The following is a 19951-nucleotide window of genomic DNA, read 5'->3' as shown; positions in this document are numbered from 1 at the left end:
CAACGTTTTGCTGACAACGATAACATCAAATTCAGAAGGATGAGGCTAAACGGGAGGAATTGCTTTATTTTTGATGTTATAAAAAACATTTTGGTGTAAGGTTGGCATTCAGACAATTGTTAATGTGTTGTTTAAGGCTGGAACTACACGGTGCGCATCCTTCCGATCCGACTCAATGAGAGGAATCGCAGGCGGCATGTCGAATGCTCTGAATCTAATGTAAGTAATACAAATGTCGCATCTACAAACTGATCGTCGGATGTGAACGCTGCACGATGCGTCAGTCTAATATCTAGATATCAAGATTAATGAAATGAAAATTTAAATATTAGTCAGCAGAAATCTTCTAACCTGTCTAAACCGACCGATTGCCTTGATACGTAAATGTAGGGACGATCTACACATGGTCTGAAAATCGTATGAACCTTCTATTCGAGACAAACCAAAGATAAGATCACAATAGAGATCAATGTAACACTTATATTTGATTCTGAACCTACCAGTGAATATAGTTGCTAATCTGGAACACAAGCAGTGGTCCTGTTCTATAAATTACATACTGGCACACAGTAGTTTTCTTCTAGCATTTCCCAACAATTACTTGCAGCAATCCTGCAGTGTCCACATGTGCAGTACAATATGCTTACAAGTTGGTGTATGTGTATTATGACATAGGGAATTCTTGGGGGAACAATAGCATCATGGTGCTAGAATTAGGGATGCACTCACGAGCACTTGTCCCTGTGTTCAGTTTAAATGTGTTCAGCTGCAGGGGAATAGCAATTATTAGTCCTTTCCTTGTCTATTAGGACACGTTTCTAAACTGTAGCATAGTCAGAATTGCATATGGATCATGGGTCAGTTAATCAGCTGCGTCTGCTACATTATATCAAGAAATCAAACCATAATGGCAGGGAACAGAAAGCCACTGTCTGTCTTTACAAGCCCAGTCGATTTCTTGAAAGCTTTTTTTTAAACTCAAACAGCAGCATCTCTGCAGTTCAAGTGATTTACCAGGTACTCATTAGAATTCACCAAAATGCATAATAACAGACAAAGTGCAGTATAGACTTTTGTTGTCTAAAAAAAAAGGGAAAAAAGAATAAGAAAAAGTTTCAGGCAGTGATTGTTTCATCTCTTGGCATGTTCCAACGCAAAGGCATCAAAGCACCATGTGACAACCTTCTAGGACTGGATCTTTCATTATCCGCCAAGTCTAATGATGTGTAAATGAGCAGGTGGGGCAGGTAGTGGGTTACTGAGCTCCTCATAGAAATGTGACAGTGAACAAATGCACTGTGGTCCCAAAAGGAAACAATGGAATTTACGTTTTAAAGAACTGGATTTTTATCTTTTGGTCCCCAGGTATTGCTGCACTACAAATCCCGGAAACTTTCTGCATATAAATGTAAATAATAAAGAGTGTGTAACTTTGTGGGTGCTTATGAAAGAAATTTCCAGGCTTCTTCTGCACAAAATTGTGGTGACCTATGACCCTGCACAAACTCAAGGGTGACTACTAAGGAAACAGACCCCAGCTACTCCGCAGGTGCTAGGTCTGCTTCCTTGAAAGTTATGTTACTGGCTGAATTCAAGTCCTCTACAAAGTACTACAATTAAGTTTTATCCTGAACCAAATCCTGTGTACTTAGTTAAAACATACAGGAAGTTGTGGGCAGCAACATCAGGAATCCAGGGGTGAAAACCCTAAGGATCTGTACCAACATGTACTGTATTTGTAATTGAATTTGCTGAAACATTTTTCACCCAAAAAAATTTGTCCCAAAACCAAAAGCTCACATTTTCAAGCCAATGAAATCCTGCAGCAGTGGTACCAAGCAGTTTACTCTGATCCCTACTCAATTAGACCTGGGGGCATGGGTGGAGTAACAAAAAAACAAAGTGAAGTTAAGACAAATTAACAGATTTTTTTACTCCACTTTGTAAATCTATTCTTTGACATCAAAAAGTTGGAGAAAAGAAATTTTGCCAGTTTAACTCCGCTTTCTGAATCCGAAATTATTAGCTTCAGCAAATTCACCAATTTCAAATGCATGTAAATTGTGCTTTTGATTCTTATGGAGACATTTGATACTCACAATTCACTAAAGAGACATTTTGGAACCACTCTTTAACTCCAAAGTGTATAATGGATTAAGGCTTTTGTGATGCCATGGGACGTGGTTTTGATGTGGTGTTTGGCTGATGCTGATCAATCAAGGAGAATCCTGGCTGTTTTTCGTAATTTGGACCTTGTTTTGACCTAAGCAGCCCTTCTGAAAACAGGGCTGTCCGGGTGACAACCCTACTTATTGTGGCTCATCGGCACCCCAGGCCAGGCCTGGGATTCAAAATAAGCCCTGGCATTTCAAGTACATGGAGACCCAATTGTCCCCACTTCACCTGCCCATTAAATAGTGACTATCTATAGCATCTTACAACAGCCCCTCTGTAGTGTTGTCACCTTTTGGCCTGTTTAACTCCAGGCAGTGTCTGTAAAGTAATGGGGAAATGGTCGTGACGCACTGAGGCGACTTGTGATGTCAGGGCTACGACATGGCAATAGGCCGATTGTCGTGTTAGTCATAGGGAATCCTGCCTAATTTGGAAAAACGGGCAGGCAGTATTGACCAAGGGCTGTATTGAAGGGCTGTCTAGGTCAATAATGTCTGCCCGGTTTTCCAAATTAGGCAGGATTCCCTATGACTAACACGACCGGACAGGTGGCAACACTATCCCTCTGGCATTTTCCAGAACCACAGATTGGGCCTGGCTGAGGGGGCCTTCCTGTTTTAGCTTTCTTCCATATTAATTAATTAATATGATGTTGAGTGGCAAGATCAGTTAAAATCTGACCCAGAAAATCTGATCAAAATCTGCCATGTAGTTTTACCATAAATGTCCCATTGCCAGTGGCATAATTTGTATAGAGGAAGCAGACTAGGGTTGCCACCTTTCGGGGCAGAGAAGTCTGGGCAGGCTGGCAGGACAGTGATGCCACAGGGCAGAGCAGAATCGTCACAAGATGGTGCTATGATGTGGCAATCGGCTAATCGCCTTGTCAATCTGAAAACTGGCCTGTCCAGGATAAAGCCTGACAGGTGGTAACCCTAAAGCAGACTCTGTAGTCGTGTGGGGGCCTGGCGAAAGAAGGGAGAGGCAGCAGGGGGGTAGTGTTGCCACCTAACCGGTATTTTACCGGTATTTAAAAATGATGCTTGATGCCAATGTTATTATTAGGAAAAAAAAGGCAAGAATATAGGAAGGCTGGTATTTTTTTCCTGAAAAGGTGGCAACCCTAGGGAGGGGGTAAGAATCACACCAGGCCGCTCCAATTATTTTATGGTGGCTGGGCCTACTGTGGATATATGACAACGCCTAAAGCATAACATTATTAATATGTTACTGCAATACAGTAAAGTACAATATGTTGAGGAGCCAACGCCCAACCTTATGCCCTTTGACTATTTTAAGCTTAATGTGTTTCCTATTTTTCACACCATTGTTATTGGTCCTTGATAAACATAAAATGGGAGTCCTGTTTGATTTATTTGTTTATTATTCCCCATCTCACTATGGATAATGCGTTGCCTACCCCCCACCACACATCTCTTCCAAGGGGTCGGGCTAACGTCTTTGTCAAACGCTACGTTCTACCTCAGACACAGAAGTGCGCTGTTTATAAGATGACACACAGTAGTTACCCGGGAAAAGCAAAAAGGCGGCTTAAGATGCAGTGACGTCACGAGATCTCCCAGGGGACGGGAGGGGGGGAGTAAAAGGCATTCCCCAATTAGAAATGTAGGGGGCGTGACCAACTAGTGGCGGGAAGTTTCTGCAGGCAGCTTTGTGGGGATCCCGGAAGTGAGTGTAGTTACTGAGCCCGATTTGGGGCAGAGTCCTACAGCAGTGTCCCCCGGCCATGGAGAATTTCCAGAAGGTGGAGAAGATCGGGGAGGGCACGTACGGGGTGGTGTACAAGGCTCGGAACAGAGAGACCGGGGAAATTGTGGCTCTGAAAAAGATACGCTTGGACACGTGAGTTGCCCCGGGTTATAAAAGTCAAAAAGGACCATCGCAGGGGATTTGGAGTTTGCGACAAAGCGTAAAGTGTGTCAGACGGTGTTCAGCTTGAGGGGAGGCCAGTTAGAACAGGACAGATGGGACGTGTGGGGAAATAGCGACACGTCACGATTCAGTGACATAACGTGCTAACAGTAATACCGTAATACAATAACATTACATAGCAACCAGTGATTTGTTCTAGTGCCTGACACAGCCCTTGATTTGCTTAGGGCTTGAACAATATTTCCTACTGTAGAAGAAAAAGTAGAATTCAGTAGTTACAATATTGCAGAGCTGAGATCTTGTTGGAATCATTTGCACAAAAGCTACAATTCTGATGCCCCACAAGTGACTCCTTCCCCAGTAGGAGGGGAGGAAAGGATCGGATCTAATTCTTTGTCTCACTATACTCCTGTGTGGGTTCTGACCCACATTTTGTCTCTACAACAATGTTATGGTTAAAAATCCTCTCCCCCCCTCGTCACTTAACATCAAGTAAAGTTCATTTATAGGGACCGTATGCACCTAACAATGAGCACATTCAATAGGATTTGTGCTGGAATTGAATTCTTAAAAAAAAAAAGACTCCTTTAGGGTGTTGCCAGACAGAGATTAGTCGCCCAGTGACAATCCTTCTCTACTGTGGGCAACTAATCCCCCAATTGCCTTTCTGCCGGCAAGAATACAAATCGCTGGCAGGATGGCATACGAATCGCTTCAGATTTCTGAAGTTGCCAAAAGTTTTCTCATGAGGCGACCTCGGAAATCCAAAGTGATTCCTATGCTATCCCGTCAGCGATTCGTATTCTTGCAGGCGGGAAGGCATTTAAGGAGATTAGTAGCCTGCAGTAGAGAAGGTTCGTCAATGGGCGACTAATCTTCCTGTCTGCCATCACCCTAATAAACAGGGCAATTTGTTCAGAGATCCCTGTCTACCTTTAAACAAACCTCTACCTTATCTTTAAGGTTCTGGGCAGATTCGGGGAGATTAGTCGCCAGGAGACACATCTCCTCCTCCTTCTTCAGGACGACCGATCTGCCTTCCGCCGGCTAAAAATCTCCCCAAATCTGCCCGCGTGCCCCGACCCTAAAGGAACAGTAACACCAAAAAATGAAAGCGTTTTAAAGTAATGAGAATATCATGTAGTGTTGTCCTGCACTGGTAAAACGGGTCTGTTTGCTTCACAAACACTACTATAGTTTATATAAACAATCTGCTGTGTAACCTGAGCCTTTTCTCCTTTGAATGGCGGCCCCCATGGCTACACAGCAGCTTCTTTATATAAACAATAGTAGTGTTTATGAAGCAAACACAGCAGTTTTACTAGTGCAGGGCAACACTGCATTTGATTTTTATTACTTTTGGCAATTTAATTTTTTGATGTTGCTGATTCTTAAGCAGCAGCCTTTAGGCTAGAGACCCACGACAGGGATCTTGGCCACGGAGAAATGCAGTTGTTGAATCTGCTGCGCTGCATGCTCTTGGAATCATTACCTGCGCTCAGGTGTAGGCAGATTTCATGGAAACACACATTTTTACATTTCACTCCGAACCCTGCCATGCCTGCAGAAGAGAGGGGGAGCAGTGGAGTGGCCGATTCTCTGCCTGCAGTGAATCTGTGTTGTGGGCTGAAAATTGGTCTGTCGATATAAACAATGGATCCGGGTGTAGGCTAGGTAGGAGGATGATGCCAGCTTAGGTGCTGATTCTTGCTGGATAATTTTCAGCCCTGTGTGGCATTACCTTGAAGAAGCTCATTATTGGGGGGTATCTTAGTCATTCTTTTTATCAGCTCCTTATAAATTCATTGGGACCTCCAGTGACAGCAAAGGAAACTGGTTTCATATTCTTATTTAATGCCAGAAATCATAGATATTTCTTACAGGAGAAGTAACCCCCCACGTACAAAATTCAATAAAATATGCAGTGATGAAGATTTGCGTAAGATCTATGGGGAGCAGTTGAGGGGGACTTTTGTACCAACGGAGCTTAGTTCTCATTTAATTAAAACAATAGGCAAAAAGTATGTTTAGCACAATCCCTATTCATTTAGCTAAAAGGGAGTGTGTTGTTGTTTGAACTACGTGGATTGAAAAGGGGAGGTTCCCCCTTGGAAGGAGAACTAAACCTCCACAGACAAAAGCCCCCATTCACTGCTTCTCATTGGCCTCCCTCCCAGCAGGGTCTATTACAAGGAAAAGTGTCCCTGTTTGTAAAGCTGACCTATAGATACAGAGTAGCACATTGGAGTTCACAGGAGCCAATCTTCTGTATATTCAGGTTTTCTTTGAATAAATTCCTCAATAGAGATCTTGCTGGCACATGCCAAAACAAATCCTGTGGCATCTTGGGCTTCGCATGCACCAGCAAACTCTGTGTAGGTGAATTGATCTGAAGATGGCGCCTGTGAACTCCTGCACTTCTCTGCATCTATTGGTCATCTTTACCCCAGGAAAACCCCTAGGTCCCAGACATTTTGGATGACCAGGACCATACCTGTGCTGCTATGACCGTGTCAAACAACAGTTATTAGTAGAAGGTTGCATTGCAACTGAAGATGTCCTTTGCTTTATGCATTCTTTGGAGATTCTAGTTGCCTTTGTATGGCTCTGACACTTCATTGGCATCTGATGGATAATGAGAACAACATTCATTTGTGTGCTGAGAAAATTTTCATGAAGACTTTTGACTTTTCAAACTTGTGACTAAAGCATCTGTCATCGTGAGATAAATATTACTGTTACAAACCCAAAGAACACTCCTTGTTTAAGGAGTTTTAGCTTGACATAGAAAAATATATATTATATATATGGTATTCATTTTTGTTCCAGTGTTTCATGCAATGTCATACGGTGTTGCACCAAGAATCTTCTTCCCAAATCTTAATTGTCAAGTCCAGTGATATCCACAGCGATCCACCAATAAAAAGTTGCTCTTTCTATTGAAGTGCCCTCCATTGTATTGCTTTACATCCCATTACTTGCAGCGACTGTGAGTCTGAATATTTAGTTGCAGGTGGGTCATTTTTCTGTAACTCTTAAAAACACATTTACTGTGGGGATCTGTAACCCTACAGCAGATTTTGAGGATAATGCAAGATTTTTAGGAGAACAATTAAAATATTAGGGCAATGGCACATGCAACAATTTCAGGCCTTTTATCTACTGGACAATTTAATAACTGTTAAGCGACAGAATGCTTAGAGTTAAGCAAGTTGTGGTGTTTCTGCCTATGGAAACTAGATTCTGTTCAAAGCAAATTAGAAGTGAATTTGTTTTTCTATTTTGAGTTTTAATTACAGGTGGAAACTACAAATCAAAGTTTGTTTTGTATTGGTTTATTCGTTTTACTGATTTAATTTAATGGGTAATTTTGATTAACTTTTAGTATGTCATAGAATGGCTAATTCTAAGGAAATTTCCAATTTGTCTTCATTTTTTCTTTATAGTTTTTAAATTATTTGCCTTCTAGCTCATTTTGGATTTCAAATAATGACCCCAACAAAAGAAATGTTCTGTATGGCTACAAATGTATTGTTATCGCTACTTTTTATTACTCCTCTTTCTATTCAGACCCTCTTCTATTTCCATTCCAGTCTCTTATTCAAATCAGTGAAAGAAAATGTTCCAGCAGCACTCCGAAAATGTGAACATGTGAAGTGTTTTTTTGTGCCACAACACAGGCAATGTTTCTGGCTTAGTCAGCCCTTTATCAAGCCTGTTTGTATGTACGTGATTATTCAAATCAATGGGTATTTTGAACCCTAGCAACCGGATGGCTGAAATTGGAGAGCTGCTGAATAAAAAAACACAAAAAAAAAATGAAAACCAATTGCAGATTGTCTCAGAATATCACTCTCTGCATCATGCTAAAAGTTAATTTAAAGTCGAACAATCCTTTTAAGAATGCATGGGTAACTAACTAGAAAGGGACATTTAACCTTCGAAAAACACTTCTTTGTATCATTTCACATCTTTGCAGTATAAAGCTTTTGATTCTCAACCATTGTATATTTACCTGCAAAGCAAGCCATTACCCCAATATCCATGCCAGGTCCTACCCCCCCCCCCCATCTCACTAATGCTTTAACACAACATCATATTTATGGCCTTATATTACACATTGGCTGGCGGGATGCAAGTAAATACACGGACTGAAAATACACTGGGTACGCTAGACCACTTATAAAGCTATAAAAAAAATGTGTAGAGGCATCGCCTGCAAATTTGTATGTAGGCCCTGGTGTGTACCCTAAGAGCTACAATACCGTTTAAATGAATATTGTCATTCTTTTGCACTTGTACCATTTATTGCTGACCCATTCAGCTGAAAATATTGCTGTAAACCTATGGACTAAGCTCAGACAAAACCAGTGACATGTTGCTTTAGCAGAAATGTTTGTTTTGTCTTGGTTAAAATAAAAACATGCTTGCTAAAGAAATAGGGGGTGGGGGTGAGTATAAACTTGTGTTTATTGGTAGTGGAGCTTTTGCTGACTTCTTTTGTTTTTATTTATTTATTTTTCCAGTGAGACAGAAGGAGTTCCAAGCACAGCCATCCGGGAAATTTCCCTCCTCAAAGAACTGAACCATCCCAACATTGTGAAGTAGGAAACTAGGGCTGATAAGTCTACTGCTTACCAGATTTAAAAGGGGAACTATCATGAAAATGAAAATGTAATATAAGCTTCAGCATACTGAAATAAGAAACTTTCTAACTACAATCAATCAAATATTTTGTACCATCAAGTCTGCTGCAAGAAGACAATAAAGAGAAGCAGATGCTGAGAGGGATAGTGAAGATAAACTTGATTATTTTAGAAATGATGCAGAATATTTAATTAATCTTATTTAGAAAGTTTCTTATTTCAGTATGCTGAAGCTAATATTAAATTTTCATTTTCACGATAGTTCCCCTTTTAATGTTTTTTTATTTTGTTTACATTGTTCCATTTTGCTTATGTTGTCTTGTGTCATTCACAGGCTTCTTGATGTCATTCATACGGAAAACAAGCTCTACCTTGTCTTCGAGTTCCTTAACCAAGATCTGAAGAAATTCATGGACGGTTCAAACATTTCTGGAATTTCATTGGCCCTAGTTAAAGTAAGAGATACATTTGTCTATTCTACCTGCATTTTATGAATAACAGAAACTCGCTATAACATTAATGTACCCATCACAAACTGATGGTACTTTAAAGGGGGGGGTCGTCGCCTAAAAAAAATAAATAATTTTTTGCTTAATGAAAAAAATAAATAAAACAATTGGTGGGAGGGGGGGGACATTTTAACGTTTTCTATAAGGGCTATGACAGATAATCTCCCCCTGCGGGTGATTAAGTGAATTGGTGAGCGAAAAAAACTTTACCTGCAGTGATACTGAGATACTGCTTGAAAATGCCAAAGAGGGCAGATTTGTGAGATTGCCTAGGGTCTCAGCGTGTAAAAAGCGTGTTGCATGCAGCCACTGAAATAAATCCAGAGGAGTGCTTATTATTGGCCGTTTGATCACCTGCGGGCGAGATTTCTCTTGAAATTTAGAGTTTTATTCTAATTCAAATCTCTAGTTCTAATTTGAATATCCGCCACCTAAAACCCGCTGAGTTCATTTACAAGTCAATGGCAGAGGTCTGTTGAACCATTCTTGACATTCAAGTTTTTTTCAGAGGTAAAACTCTATTTGGATTCAAATTCAATTAGAATTTTCGGGTCGGGACTATCGATCGAATATTAGACGTTCGAATATTTTCTTAAATAATCTCCCATTCGAGCTGTGAGTATATTCAAATTTATAAGTGTAAAAAAAAATTCCCATAAATTCTAAATTTTACCTTTGATAAATCTGCCCATAAATGTCCAGTTGCCTTTGAATTAATTCTACTAGATACTGTATATCGTGACCTGGATAAATGAGAATCTTCATAGACGTGTTTGAGGAGTACACTGACCTGTATGGTGCTGCAGTAAATGGCTGCGCAGTAATGGGGTCCTGGGTTCTGTGAAAAGTTTGTATGTTTTCCCTGTGGATGACTACAGGCGAGTTAATTGGCTCCTGATAAAATTGTGTGAGATAGAGACTTTAGATTGTAAGTTCTGCTTGGGCGGGGAATGATGTAAATGATGCAAAGAATGTCGGCACTATATAAATACACTATAATATTGGTCCTTGAAAATGCAAGTGTGTCATTAAAACATTAGCAAATAAGGTTTCCTTGTGCTAAAGTTACATGGAGAGTTTTGACAGTTGCCATCAGGCAGACAACACCAGCAGCCAAAAATCCTGAATTCGTCTGATTTCACTTCTGTGACAACCTGTGTGCAAATAAACAAAATTATCATGAGTGTATATCAGATAAGATGCGACACTGTGAAACAAATCAACACAGTTTACTGGAGTGCTGGTCCATTTTGAACTGTGTATATAGATAGATAGATACAATTTTTATAGTGGAAGGAGATTAACCCACTAATTTGGCCAGTACAGGTATTGGATCCATTATCCGGAAACCTGTTATCCAGAAAGCTCCGATATGCGGAAAGCCCGTCTCCCATAGACTCCATTATAATAAAATAATCCAAATCTTAATATTTCCTTTTGCTCTGTAATCATAAAACAGTACCTTGTACTTGATCCAAACGAAGGGACAATTAATCCTTTTCCGAAGTCGCCCAAAGTTGCCTCGTGAGGAAACTATTTCCTAATCCCTTAGGTCAGAAAAACTGCAATTTATGTATCATGTCTATTTGGATGTAAATGGTTTCTCAAGGCTCTTTTCAGCCTGCAGCTCAGACGTCGGGTTGCAACAGCTCTTAATTTGTAATTGCTTTATTTTATTTGTGGCTTTTGAGGTCCAGATGGCTGTTGACAGTGTTTTACATTTCAATTTGGTACATGACAATTAACATCATAAAACATGCTTTCACCATTTCTAAATTTACACCTGCAAAATATTTCAAGTGAAATTCCCATTTAAAAGTCTGGAGGTGACATGATTATTGTCACATGAAACTATCCCATTCAAAAGCCCTGTGCTATATATGTTACATCTGACGAACAATAATCTCTATGAATGATCTTTTGATCAGTAAGTCTTCATTCTCCACTATCCACAGAGCTATCTGTTCCAGTTGCTTCAAGGTTTGGCTTTCTGCCACTCACATCGTGTCTTACATCGTGATCTAAAACCACAGAACCTGCTTATTAATTCTGATGGAGCCATCAAACTTGCCGACTTTGGACTAGCTCGGGCATTTGGTGTGCCTGTGAGAACCTTCACTCATGAGGTTAGTCTCCCGAGCAGCCTGCCTTCCATACCAGCACATTTTATTCACTTGCTGCTCCTTTTATTTCCTTTCTTATTGTCCATGAATTACCTCGTAGCATTCTATCTACTCAAATCAAAGCCCCACCTCTAGCTTCCATACTGGATCCTGTAAAAAAGTTATTGTACAGGTGCACAACAGTAGTCGAATTTCTAACTAACCTAGTACAGGTATGGGATCTGTTATCTGGAAACACATTATCCAGAATTACGGAAAGGTCGTCTCCCATAGACTCCATTATGATTAAATAATCCAAATTTTTAAAAACGATTTCCTTTTTCTCTGTAATCATAAGACAGTATCTTGTACTTGATCCCAACTAAAATATAATTAATCCTTATTGGAAGCACAACCAGCCTATTGGGTTTATTTAATGTTTACATGATTTTCTAGTAGTCTTAAGGTATGAAGATCCAGGTTACTGGAAGATCCATTATCCTGAAAACCCCAGGTCCTGAGCATTTTGGATAACCATTCCCATACCTGTACGCTTTTTAATAGCTTTTATACAGAGTGACTAAACACTGTCCATCTGGAAGTCCCCATTCTACAACTGGGCATATGATCTCAATGCGCAAAAAATATAGTTGCCTTTGTGTTAAAAAAAAAAAAATAATAATGAAAACCATCTAAAAAAGGAGTAAAAATACATAATTTATTTGCTTTTTAACCCCACTATTTTGCCCAAATTTGTGGATTAATTTTTGCAATACTTATTTGAAACAAGTATGGGGGCTGTTCTCAGGAAACCCTTTATCCAGAAAGCTCCAAATTACGAGAAGGCCATCGTCCATAGACTCCATTATAATACAATTACTCAAGTTTTTGAAAATGATTACTTTTGTCTCTAATAACAAAACAGTACCTTGTACTTGATCCCAACTGAGATATATGTCTTCTTTATTGGAGGCACAATAGGGCTATTGGGTTTATTTAATATTTAAATTATTTTAAGTAGACGTAAGGTATGAAGATCCAAATAACGGAAAGATCTCATCCAAAAAACCCATGTTCCAAGCATTTTTGATAAATCTTTAATATGCCAACTGCTCTAGAGGATAAAAGAAAATGAATATATGTATTATTCCTCTACACCCTATACTTGCATTACCTTTAGGGCACACTTTTCTCTACCTTTGTTTTGTATACAGTACAGAATAACTGTTGTTGCATAGTTACCAAGTAGTTGAAAGCAGAGGAAAAATATGAAATATAGTGAAATCTTTTTTGGGCTTATTCACTTTTCAGCTGATACAGTTATCACTTTGCAGCTATGAAATTATGTCTATGTTTAGACCCATGTACGTGTGATCCAACAATGTCCGACCAGAGCTTCATCACGTGGTTCAATATCTACTATTGTGCAAGTTTTTATATCTTAATTTTGCAATCCCTGTTGCAGAGATCATATTATATAAATGCATGCAGCTGCCATTTCAATTATCCTGTATTCTTGCTCTCTTCAGGTTGTCACTCTGTGGTACAGAGCACCAGAAATCCTTCTTGGCTGCAAGTTCTACTCCACGGCTGTAGATATCTGGAGCCTGGGATGTATTTTTGCTGAAATGGTATAAACAGGTTTATTCATCTTGTTGCATTTCTTCTCACTAGCTAATTAATTGTACATGGTTGAAAGAACAACATTTTTGAAATGCAGTTTTAGGGTGAGATTTGAACTCGCCACAGAAAAACTCAAATAAGATTCTAAAAATCCCATAGGAATGAATAGAAAGTGAGTTTTTTTTGTGGTGAGTTTAAATATCACACTTTGATTATTCTGCGCCTTAGTGGCACATTTATCAAGGGTCGAATTTTGAATTCATCTGCATTTTTTAAAACTCTCAAACTCCCATGAACTTGAAATTTATTATAAAAATCAAATTTTTGAAACTGGTGAATGGGATCGACCCGAAAACTCAAATTAAATTTGAATCGAATTCGATTTAAATTTTTTAAAACTCGATACAAGTTAGGAAGGCTGCAAACAACTTCGAATTGATCCCATTGACTTAAACAGCAATTTGGCAGGTTTTAGGTAGTGAATAGTCTAATTTGAGTTAAAGGTTAAAGGGCTAGTGTATGATGTATGTCAAAAATCTAATTCAAATTTTTTGAAAAACTCGAATTGAGTTCGAATAACTTTTTTTTTTTTTTTATATTATTCTAATATTTGTCTAGTATTGATTACCCTGTTTAGTGTGATGATCATATAACTGCCCTTTTTGGTGTCTGCTGATTGGGTCTGCGCATACTTTTATAATGTCTCTGCCTGAAGGGAAAATCAGAAATTGTTTAGCAAGAATGTACGACAAACGTAGCAGATTCTAGTAGACAAAATGAGAATAAAGGCTTTTATGTATTCCACTCAGCGTGACTTCAGTGTGGTTGGAATCCTAAAAGCTTTGGCCCATTACTTCCTTCCTCTAAAACTTGGGATGTAAGAGGGTCATACTGAAGCAGCTTTTATGCGTAGTTAGGGCTGCTGATAAAGGAATGTGTGTCTTGGAGGGATAACTGATTGGGATGATGAAGAGCTCCGTTGTATAATGTGGTGTCATTATCAAATTGACCAGTGCGATTCTTGGTCACTATAATATTTAGAAATAACCATCTGGTGGTTGTGGGTTGTAGATTTTACCTTGCAGATGGGCCACATGCATCTATATAGCCAAAGTTTATTCCTCTGTATTTCTGTATAAAGTATAGTCATATTCATTATTTTGCTCCTTACTGCAAAGACTGTAATTTTTACGATTAAATGAGTAAAATATGCAACAAACGCCATCGATTTGGTGGATGATCTCCTTATTTAAATGCAATGCAAAGATGTATCTTGCAGGGAACAAAATAAAAGCGCCTATAAATAAAGAGGTCAAATCAAATTAATCTATAATGCTCCTTCCACTCTGTTCTGAAGGTGAATGTACAGTATTTGTTAATTCTTTGATAGATCACCAGGAGAGCGCTTTTTCCAGGAGATTCTGAAATTGATCAGCTTTTTCGTATCTTTCGAACACTGGGGACCCCTGATGAAGTGTCCTGGCCAGGAGTCACAACTATGCCAGATTACAAGTCAACCTTTCCCAAGTGGATCCGACAGGACTTTAGCAAAGTGGTACCACCTTTGGATGAGGATGGTAGAGATCTTTTAGCTGTAAGTGTGTTTGATTGGCTGTCCTTCTAAAATGGATGTTGTCATATTCATCTGGCTTTTCTTTTACTGTTCTGATTAAAAAAAAAAAAAAAAAAGGGCAATTAAATCTTTTTAACTGCACTGCAGGAAGCCAGTTATCCAGAAAGCTCCAAATTAGGGATGCACCAAATCCACTATTTTGGATTAGGTGCATCCCCTGAATCCTTGCTAAAGATTCAGCCGAATACTGAACCGAATCAGAACCCTAATTTGCATATGCAAATTAGGGGTGGGAAGGGGAAAACATTTTTACTTTGGTTTGGTTTTTTTTTTTTTTTACAAAAAGTAGTGCAATTTCCCTACCCGCCCCTAATTTGTATATGCAAATTAGGATTCGGTTCGGCCGGGCAGAAGGATTCGGTGCATCCCTACTCCAATTTATGAATAGATTCCATTTTATCCAAATAATCCAATTTTTTTTAAAATGTCCTTTGTCTGTAAAAATAAAACAGTAGCTTGTACTTGATCAAACTAAGATACTGTAATTAATCCTTATTGGAGGCAAACCCAGTCTATTGGGCTTATTTAATGTTTACATGATCTTTTAGTAAACTTAATGTATGAATATCCATATAATGGAAAGATACGTTAATGGAAAGATACGTTAACCGGAAGACCCAGGTCTCGAGCATTCTGGATAACGGTCCCGCACCTATAGTAACTATTGCGACCGATTGGCAGTGAAGAAACAGCGGGTCTTGCAACAGAAGGTGCAGCTTTGGCTTTAATTGCAATTTGTATATCAAACAATAAGCTGCCCATTTTAGGGCTTGCACAAAACAAAATAAAATCCTACTCCTCTCCAGCAGTTAACTAAACACCCCGTTTCCCTTTCTAGAACGCCAGTCAGCTATCCTGACCCTGGCGTTCAAAACACAAAGAAAGTATTCACCTGTTTTGCAAACGGTGGCTTTCTGAACAGAGAAGTCTCTCTGAGGAGCTCTCCTCTCACAGGCAACACAGTGAGCTAGAAACCACACTTTTTAAAACCCAGCAGCTGGGTTAATTGGAAACCAATGCACATGCTTGTATGACAGGATTAACCACAGAGCTGCTGGCAGAAATATTGCTTCTTTTGCCTACAAATCCCCCTCACTCTGCCACATTATGTAATAATTGTTTTTGTATTGTCCCCTGAAAAGTAACAGGATTACCTGTCCTATTGTCTACTAGGATACACCAAGCCATTAAAATATTAATACCACAATGCACATAATTCTACACATGCACCTTTCATATCATTTGATGAAAAGTACTATGAGAGATTGTGGATGGGTTTGATATTCTGAGTTAAAGGGGATCTTTTCACGTGAAAATTTAATATAAGCTTCATCATAATAAAATAAGAAACATTGTAAATACAACCAATTAAATATTCTGCATCGTTTCTGATATAATCAAGTAATAATAAATAATCAAGTTTATATTCACTCTCCCTCTCTCTGAATCTGTTTCTCTCCATTCTGTCTTCATGCAGCAGTTGGGTGTCAGACATTGACCGTTAGATCCAATATGACACCCAACTCCTGTATGAAGACAGAATGGAGAGAAACGGATTCAGAGAGAGGGAGAGTGAATATAAACTTGATTATTTATTATTACTTGATTATTTCAGAAACAATGCAGAATATTTAATTGATTGTATTGTATTACATTTTCATCCCCTTTAAGTATTTGATCAATTAAAGGAGAAACAAACCCTTAATAAAAAAAAAACCCTACCCCTACAATGTAGTCCCTCCCTGCCCCTAACTCTTTACTTACTCTTTCTTGCAGACTCTGTCCAGCGGAGTTCACGGGCACCATCTTCTTCTCTTCGGCAATTTTGGGAATGAGACTGGCGAATCGGAGCATGCGCAGTTTGAGCAATATTCTGTTTCACGACAACTGTGCATGCGCCGAAACACCCAAAAATTACCCAAGCGCCTGTCTCATTCCGAAGATTACTGAAGAGCCTGAAGATGGCGCCCGTGAACTCCGCTGGACTGATTCTGCATGGAGGGTTTAAGAGTTAGGGGCATGTGCCCGGGGGGGGGCGCTAAGTTGGGGAGGAGGTTTTTTTTTATTAAGGGTTTGTTTCTCCTTTTAAGTACCAAACCACACCAAATTGGATGCGCATAAACCCTACTAACTTATTAATGGGTTCACAATGTTCAAACTTAACACCTTGCAATGCTGTGAGTGCAGCGCCCCGAACCCACCGCTTGGGGAGACATGTTGAATTATCATGATTTAATAATTATGAGGTTATGATAAGATAGTATGTTAATGATATTATTTATTTATCACATTTGACATCACTGGCAATTATATTTTTATTTAGCTTTGTTCTTTCCCTGGTCTTGTTTACCGATGTTTAAACTTTCTTTCCAGCAAATGCTTCAGTATGACTCCAACAAACGGATTTCTGCTAAAGTAGCGCTGACCCATCCTTTCTTCCGAGATGTGAGCAGACCTACTCCACATCTGATTTAGACATACGCGTGGAACTGAAAGTACAATGGTTTATAAGATGACCGAAAATGAGCAGCGTTTGTGGAATGACCGAAAATGAGCAGCGTTTGTGGAATCTTGCAACCCTCTTCTAAGAATGACTTTGTATCCATCAGATCCGTTTCACACCAAACACAGAAGCAGCAGCATTTTAAAGTAAATTTGTTCCTTTTGCAAAATATGTTTTTCATGCTATACGCCAACAAATTTCAAGTTCTCTTGACATCTAAAGTTTAGGAATCTGCGAAGAATATAAACAGCTAGAATTTTAATCTTATTATTCAATTCAGAAAGTCAAATTTTTAGGTCAGTCTCTATAAGCACTTTGGTGCATATTTCATTGGGTGGGTTATTTTATATCTTCTAATGCTCTGTGAAGTTTAACAATTGCAATATTCTCTACTGAATTATCCTAGCCAATATCATTCAACATGTAAGTTTTTTTTAACTGTGAGCTACCTTGTATGCTTGTAATACAGGCACAGCTGGTAGCTCTGTTGAAATAGGTTATCATGCTTTACAGCATGCTAACTATGAACCATTGGCACTAAAACAACTGGTCTGCAGAAATTAGATAAAGGTATTAAGAGAAACAACACAACAGACTGCTATTCTGTAAAAAAAAATTATTTTTGCACCTTTTATTTTTGGATGCAACTGTTTTTAATTTTATGTTTTAACCGTTAATTGTGTGTTTTAGTCTGTACCATTCATGTTAGTCCTGAAGTTAATTAAAATAATATTATTATTATGCTGGTGGGTAGTGTTGAAAGGGATACTGTCATGGGAAAACTTGATTTTTTTTCCAAAATGCATCAGTTAACAGTGCAGCTCCAGGAGAAATCTGCACTGAAATCCATTTTCCAAAAGAGCAAACAGATTTTTTTTATATTCAATTTTGAAATCTGACATGGGGCTAGACATTTTGTCTGTTTTATCAAGGTCAGGAAGTACTAGATGTTCATTTCATAGCTATAAATCTAGACAAAAACAGGGGCAGCTACATAAAAGTGTTAAATTAGGGACCAGCACAGAAAATCTCACATTTTCTTCATTCCTGTGGATTTTTAGAAGTGTGTTTTGTTTTTTTTTGTTGAAAGTAAGTGTACACCATTTGATAAATATGTTTCTAAAAAATCCCATAGGAATGAATAGAAGGTGTAGTATGTGAGTTTTTCTTTGGTGATTCCCCCTTACACATATGATATAGAGTTTAGTATCACAATAGCCTTTATATTCTGCTTGTCCAAGAAATCATCCAAGACACTCATAAAAGCATTAACAGAATCAGCCATCACAACATTCCATTAAGAATGCCTGCAGTGACACCTGTAGGGTGAATGTTGAAATACAACAATAATTTAGCTGCTAGTAAAACAAATGTTAGAAGACCCTTTATTATCTAGGACCTAAAGTTAACATAAAGCTGTAACTGTGCTGTGAACAGTAAAAATCGAACGTAATTTAGCATCATCCATTTGCTAGATCATAAAGACCACCTATATTTTGCAGTGCTGTACAATAAATGGGTATTCACATTGAAAGTATAACCAATACTTACCTTTTCCACAATACAATATTACCTGTAATATATTTGAGAGAGAGAGATTTATAAATATAGAAATTCTCCAATGCACTAATAAATGTTAGTATCAGTTGAATTTTTGAGTATAAAACCCTATATCCTGAAAAATAAAAGTAATTTTTATTTTATATTTAGAGCTCTAAATCTTGTTCCAGGAGTGGAAATACGCAAAACCTCAAGCAGATTTAGAAACAATGTATAGTTTTCCTAGGCAAACTACCCACCTCCCCCAGGAAATGCCCCTAAAATGAGAGCACAACATTTTCAAAAAACATCTGGCACTGAGTGCAAATGAAATGGAGAAATTCTGCTGGCACTTAAAAGGTTAACACTACTGGCTCCTTTCTCTTTAGAAACTGATTCAGATCACATTAGAGCACAAGCTCCAAAGAACATCCCTCAGAAATGCACCCTATGCCTGATTCAGAGAAATGAGAATGCTAAAAGATGGTCAAGCGTCAAAAAAAAAAAAAAAATAGTATGAATTACTAGAAAAAAAGCTACATGATGGTATATATATTTAATATAAAAAGCTACATGATGGTAATATCTATCTATCTCTAGCTAGCTAGCTTTGGCATAGGAAAGCACTGTAACAGATGTTGCTCTAAATAATTATAATGGCAAAGCAGTAAAAATAGGTTTAAAACATAGAAAAAGAGCTCTGCAGTTCTCAGCTCATGTCTCAGAAAAGCTTTCTACTTCTGTATCTATTACCTGCCTCATGCTACTCACACAGCACTGCCTTAAAGGAGCAGTAACATCAAAAAAAAATTTTTTTTTAATTTGTTAGTATACATCGAAAAATAAACACCAACACAAATGTAAAATTGCAAAGCCTTTATTAAGAAATCACTTACTGAAACTCCACTTCCGGTCCTGTTCAGAAAAGGCGACCATCCATCCTGCAGCGCTCTATTTCACCTCCTGAGAGAGGCACCCTCAGAGCAATCGAGCGAGAGATCCGTGACAGCTTTACCTTGGACAGCTTTACCTTAGAAACATTTTCAGCTATTTTTTGAGGAAATCCTATCTACTCTATTGCACTTCGCCTGGTCTGAGCTGGCGAAGGCAAGTTTGCCATAATTGAAAGTAACGTTCATTAAAGTCCGCGTCTTAGTGCATTTGCGCATTTATGTCTAGGGATGCACCGAATCCAGGATTCGGTTCGGGATTCGGCCAGGATTCGGCCTTTTTCAGCAGGATTCGGCCGAATCCTTCCGCCTGGCCGAGCCGAATCCTAATTTGCATATGCAAATTAGGGACGGGAGGGAAATCACGTGACTTTGTCA

The 19951-nt window shown here is 38.7% G+C and overlaps 1 protein-coding gene across 2 annotated transcripts; it reads left to right on the top strand.

The window, feature by feature from the left end:
- Positions 1-3799: 3799 nt before the first annotated feature.
- Positions 3800-17825, top strand: cdk2.S (cyclin-dependent kinase 2 S homeolog). Of its 2 annotated transcripts, NM_001090651.1 has the most exon segments (7): positions 3905-4038; positions 8595-8672; positions 9049-9169; positions 11179-11349; positions 12855-12956; positions 14339-14542; positions 16955-17056. In NM_001090651.1, coding segments are annotated over 7 exon segments (894 nt in total). In that variant the 5' UTR covers positions 3905-3922.
- The last annotated feature ends 2126 nt before the right edge of the window (positions 17826-19951 follow it).

This window comes from Xenopus laevis, chromosome 2S (assembly GCF_017654675.1).
Source record: "Xenopus laevis strain J_2021 chromosome 2S, Xenopus_laevis_v10.1, whole genome shotgun sequence".
In the NCBI taxonomy this organism is placed as follows: domain Eukaryota; kingdom Metazoa; phylum Chordata; class Amphibia; order Anura; family Pipidae; genus Xenopus; species Xenopus laevis.
The sequence above is the reverse complement of the archived record's forward strand: the minus strand, read 5'-3'. Positions and strand labels throughout refer to the sequence as shown.